The sequence below is a fragment of the Myotis davidii genome, unplaced genomic scaffold (genome assembly GCF_000327345.1).
Source record: "Myotis davidii unplaced genomic scaffold, ASM32734v1 scaffold391, whole genome shotgun sequence".
Taxonomy (NCBI): Eukaryota; Metazoa; Chordata; class Mammalia; order Chiroptera; family Vespertilionidae; genus Myotis; species Myotis davidii.
Window position 1 is genome coordinate 2,365,099 of NW_006284336.1, and position 5,570 is coordinate 2,370,668.

The window sequence follows — 5,570 nt, forward strand, 5'->3', positions numbered from 1 at the left end:
AGCTTCAGGATCCTATATTCAGTAATAAATATAGGGCATTCCCCCCACGCAGCCGCCTGTGTTGAAAGGGGCCCGAGTGGTTATGGCATGGAGACAGATAAATAAATACGATATTGAGACATCATTTCCTCCCCAAGATCAGGAAGTGGAATCGCTGCCTATTTGATGCCACTCTATTAATGTGTCAGATGCGTTGTAAAAAGTTATTACATGGTTTTGAGAAAGGAAACATACAAGGAGCCGGGAAATTAAAGGGAAGTCATCTCGTGAATGTTTGGGAACAGAAAAGGGGGAGGGGGGAAAAAAAGCACACAAGGAGGGTGTGTATTTAACTTAACTTTGTATTTTGCTACACATTGTTTTCATTTATGGCTGAGTCTGATAAATAAACACATTTGACATCACTGATACATACAACATTATCTGGGGTCTACGAGAAAGCCAGGCTCTGCTAGAGCTTCTGCCCATGGCATCTGCTTGTGGGGGGCCGGGGGTGGGGGGGGAGAGTCCAATATTTTTTTCTCCTTGGTGAAATTATCTGCCAGAGAAACAATGAAGCGTGAAAAAGTGCTATTGAGAGTGTATGTCTACATATGCTTTACAACTGCTAGCTGGTACCTTTGGGATTCTTTCCTTCCTATAAATGTATATGTATCTATGTTTTACATTTCAGTGGGTTTTTAAAAATGAATATTACATTTGAAAACAACTGCGCCTATTCCAGTTTCGCACATCTTAAAGCGACAAGCACCGGTTCGCTTTGCTATGGGTCAGTATAGATGACCCTCAGACAAGTGGCATAATTAATTAATACGGAGGAGGTTATATATTTAATAGCCTTTTTCTCTAACGCAAACATTTTCTTTTTTTAAGGAAGGAGACTAAACAGAAGTCAGGGGCAGGTTGTATCCTAACGCTGCAGATAATACTACTGCTACTGACAATGTATTTTTAATGCACAGTTCTCACATAAATTTCATTTCATGAAATACACTGGTAAGTACATGTTGCTGGGGCTTCCAATATGTGGCGTATCCCACTGATGGCTCCAACTTGCGAGTGGGCTCAGTTCTGTAATTGGAATGAAAGGAATTTTAACACTATTTAGACAAAGACTCACATGCAGTGTAAAGGGAAATCTAGATTTCATTATATATATATTTAATTTAGGGACTTATTTGTAACAGGTACACTCAGGCAGGATTTAGGATTTCTTTGTTTAAAAAGCATGTATTTGTGTTCACCGCTCTCCTTCGAAGTTTTTAGTAACGATTATTTCCAAAATCACCTTTTGCTAGGCGCTAACCTTCTCTTAAAGCCAGCCACCAAAACCCCATTTTTGTCAGCACCCCTCTACTTGCCTTCTCATGTTTTGGGCCAGAGCTTTCTTATTATATTGAACTGCCTGTAGGGTTCTATCAAAATCCTTAATGGTCACCCAACTGTATTTTTCTCCCAAGCCCCTTTCCTCATGTGATCATCACAATAACTCCATCCTGAATGTCACTCTTATTTTAAGAATGTGTTTGCCTAAAATCTGTCATCTGATGCTGAGTTTTTTTGCATCAGTGACATCTTCATTTCTGCTTCTTCAGGGGGAGACGGCCTATCTCGGAATCGGGATCAGAGGGGAGAAGAAAAAAAATCTCTGAAGCAGAGAGCCACTAACATCTAGCACATGAAGTGGTTTGCTGTTAAGACTTTTGCTAGGCAAAATTAAATGTGTATTTGGGAGCCCTATCTAAACTGGCACAGAAAGAAAGGTCAAAATGTACAGGGTATGTGCTGTTTGTGGGATAAAAAAAAACAAAACAAAAACGGGGGGTGGGAGGTGGGGAGGAAGACAAGATGATAAACTGGCCAGAACTCATCAGCGCCAAGCACAACCTGTTTTCTTCAAAATAAGGCCTTCGGTCAGAGTTGCAATATTATCTTAAAAAAGAAACCGAAAACGAAATCAAGCAAAAGTCATGGTGTTTAGCTCTATTTTCAAAACAGTATTGGCTCTGTCTAACATTCTGTTAGTGTTAGAATTCTAGGGGAAGTTGACCAAGAGTTGCACGAATTTGTGTCATTTTAAAATAGGTCAGGGCTGTTAGGGAAGGTAGCGCAAGACTTTCCAAATGATACACAGCATGTTTTGGGCGATAGATACCAATAAATCAAAGCACAGCCTTTATTCCACCAGGACATTATTTTGGGGAGCGTATTTCAGGAACGAAGGTGATCTGAAATCATTACCAGCTCATCTTCGTGGGGAAGAGCCCTCTGTTAAATATTTACCGGGAAATATGATTTAATAACAGAGCTTAAACCCAGATATGTACTTGGAGTTCTGTAAGTGAGGGGTGGATTTTTCTTTTTCCTATTGAAGAGAAATGACCTTCAAAGTTAAAACACAAACAACTTGGATTTGTCCTAAGTGTTGATGTTAAATCTTGTCAGGCCTCGCTAACCAGAAAATCCTGGCGTGTAAGGGAAGAAGGGCAAATAATCAATTTTAGCCCCAGAGTGAGCATTGTTGGTCTTTGCCATTAAATGCACGGGCATCCAAAGGCACCTCTGCCATGCCTAATTTTCCTGGCTGGTTTCTCTCTCCATGGGCGCACTGCTGGCTCAGATGCTCAGGCGATGTTGTGAAGGCCCCGCTCTATGGCTGGGAATGTTGCTTGTTTTCACCAGAGGGCACTGACAGCTCAACTCCTTTGAAAACTTTAGGGGTTGGGGGTGTAAAATTTGAGAGGTCATAATTTATATTTATATTAAATATTGCTAATAATTAAAAGGAACTGGCCTCCTCCCACCTCATCAAACAGCCTAGGGTTCACCCTGCGTTCTTGCCTCCCTACTCCTCCATTAATCCTTCCTCTGGAGAAAAGGGTGTATTTTACACTTGTAATGCGGTGTTGGGCCCAGTTAAACTGTACACTAAGAAACTGAGTACAGAATCAAAAAAAAAAATGCCGTTTATTATTGTAGATTATTCTTTCTCTTGATATAACCAGAATTGAAAATGAAAGAAAAGCACATAGGAACATCACGCGTGGTTAGTTTAGTAACTCAAGATATAAAACAATTTTGCACAGCAAAATATGTAAAAGAAAAGTAACTGACAAGATTTTTTTATATTTATTGTGGTAAGATTTACTTTTCATTTTTTTTTTTTAAAGACAGGATGTCAGTCCCTGAAAATAACATTTACTGATTATTGCCTTTAAAACTGTGGATTTTTTTTTTAAGTTACAGAAAATCCAGTTCTGCACCACAATACAACTGTAAAAAAATCTGCATCATTTTAAAACTGTGCAGTAATGCCATTTTTATAACTGCATAAATTTTATTAGCGTTCTAAACAGTTTTGCATTTTTTTTGTATTATATGCTTGCAGGTTATATCTTAGTGCAATTCAGTCCCAAATACTTTAATTTTGAAAAAAAAAACACATACATTTTGAATGTAAAATACCCCTACAGATATAAACAGGGGTGTTTCCCCTTTTAATACTTTGGTTTTCAATACAGTCAGTGGTATAGCAAAGACTACACATACCCAACTTATATTTAAGTTGCAAGCACATGCTGTATAGGCTACTTTTTAAACAGTCCCCTTGCAAACTCTACCCCCCTTAACATCACAACAGTAAACAATTTAGTGCATCAATCTTTTAAAAAATCTACAGCTAAACAGACCTAACTCTTTCAAATTTATCTATAACATTCCTTTATCTGTAGCATACATTTTAACTGGGCTAACAGATTATAAAAACTAGAATTAAATTATATACTAGAAACCCATAGCATTCCACATTTGACAATGACCAAAAGCGAAAAGGAAAAAAAAATAACATAAAAATAAAACAAACAAAAAATAACGGGGCAGATTTCTTTCTTTAAAAAATAAATTTTAGACTGCTTTCGGAAACAGCACAATTTGAGTCCCCAAAGTGGGCTGTCATTCTTACTAAAAAGAAAACGTTAGGAGTTCTTTAATGTTTGCCATTTAAATTTTTTAACCCATTCTGGCATCTTTGACAAGGAATGCCTTCAGTGCATTTACAATGGGAGGCTGAAGTTCTGAGCAACTCAAAGCAGTTTTGGAGCAGATGCAAACTTTCATGGGAAGAAGGCTCTCAAGGGTTGCACTTTTTCGTTCTGAACGCAAAAAAGTCATGAGACAATAAAACAAAAGTATGAATGCCATGCCCTAAGTCTTTGAACGTCCATTTCCAAGCCAAAAGGGAAAAAAGAAAAGAAAAAATAATTATACCATACATGTCCAGCATGCAGGCTTTTTTTTATTAATATAATGTCTCTTTTCCATAAAGTTTTTGAAACAGTTATAGTTCATCGTTGCTTAGAGAAAGTAGCAAGCATAATAATGCATGAGATGAGAATGAGTTTTTTTTAATGGCAGACTAAACTCTCAGATTGGCATCATAAGGCCAAAACTCACAAGTCACACCCAGAAGGTTGATGCAGGCTTGATTGTGGCAGGTTCGCGAGGATTTTTTCTCTATTTTAGCATAACAGTGCTAAAAAACCCGATGGAACTCAGCACGCTGCAAGTCTATAACATTTCACATTTTTTTTTTTCCTTTGCAAGCTCAATCTCACATGAAGAACTCAGGTGGAGAAAAACAAAACAAAACACCTTAGCTTTTTTTTCTCTTTTATCTCAGAAGAGATGGGTGAAGAGGGCGTGAGCGTAGAGGTTGGAAAAAAAGGTCAACACAGCAAGCTCCAAAAAGTAGAATTAAAAAAAAAAATCCAAACAAAATAAAAACACACACAGAAAATGGAACACCAGCTCATGAACTGAAGAAGAAAAAGAAAAAAAAATGTAAATGATGCAGGCTTCAAAGGTGAGCATGAAGAACTCTGCTGAGATCTTTGAACATTGTGCAAGGGGGGGGGGGGGGGGGGGGCATAAAAAAACAAGCTACCAAATTATGGAGATTTCCAGATTGGCAATCCATGAGCCAGACATCCATTCCCTCCCCAATTTAAAAACAGCCACCACCGCCACCAACTCGGAGCAGGGTGTGTGTGTGTGTGTGTGTGTTTGGGACATCTGGGGGGGGGTGGGGGGGGCGCAAACTTGGTAGGGGAGGGGGCGAGGTGGTGGCCAGCATGGCTCTGGAACTAGCAAGCCCACTCCCGAGTTGGACCCCCACGGAGCACTTATCAAGGTGGCTAGCTGGGATCGCGTGTCAGACTCACATGAAAAACTCGGGAGAGGACGGGTTGTCGCTGCTCGAGCCGTTTTCTCGGAAGCCGCTGCTCACCAACTTCTCGTATTTCTCCTTGTACGCGTCCCTCTCGCGCACCAGCCTGGAGATCTCCTGCTTGAGGTGGTCGACCTGCTGCAGCAGCTGGTTCTTCTCGGACTCCAGGACGTGTCTCTGCTGCACCCTCTTGAAGCGGCAGGACTGGGCATAGCCGCGGTTTTTCAGGGTCCGCCTCTTCTGCTTCAGCCGGATCACCTCCTCCTTGCTGACCCCGCGCAGCTGCCGGTTCAGCTCGCGCACCGACATGGTCACCAGCTGCTCGTCTGAGAAGCGGTCGTCGAAG

At 40.4% G+C, this 5,570-nt stretch overlaps 1 protein-coding gene across 1 annotated transcript; it reads right to left on the minus strand.

Moving 5' to 3' along the window:
- Positions 1-325: 325 nt before the first annotated feature.
- Positions 326-5,569, minus strand: MAF (v-maf avian musculoaponeurotic fibrosarcoma oncogene homolog; the record flags this gene model as incomplete). The annotated part of the gene is made up of 2 exons (XM_015569682.1): positions 326-1,071; positions 5,220-5,569. Coding segments are annotated over 2 exons (456 nt in total), but the record flags the coding sequence as incomplete, so codon positions are not given.
- Between the last annotated feature and the right edge of the window lies 1 nt (position 5,570).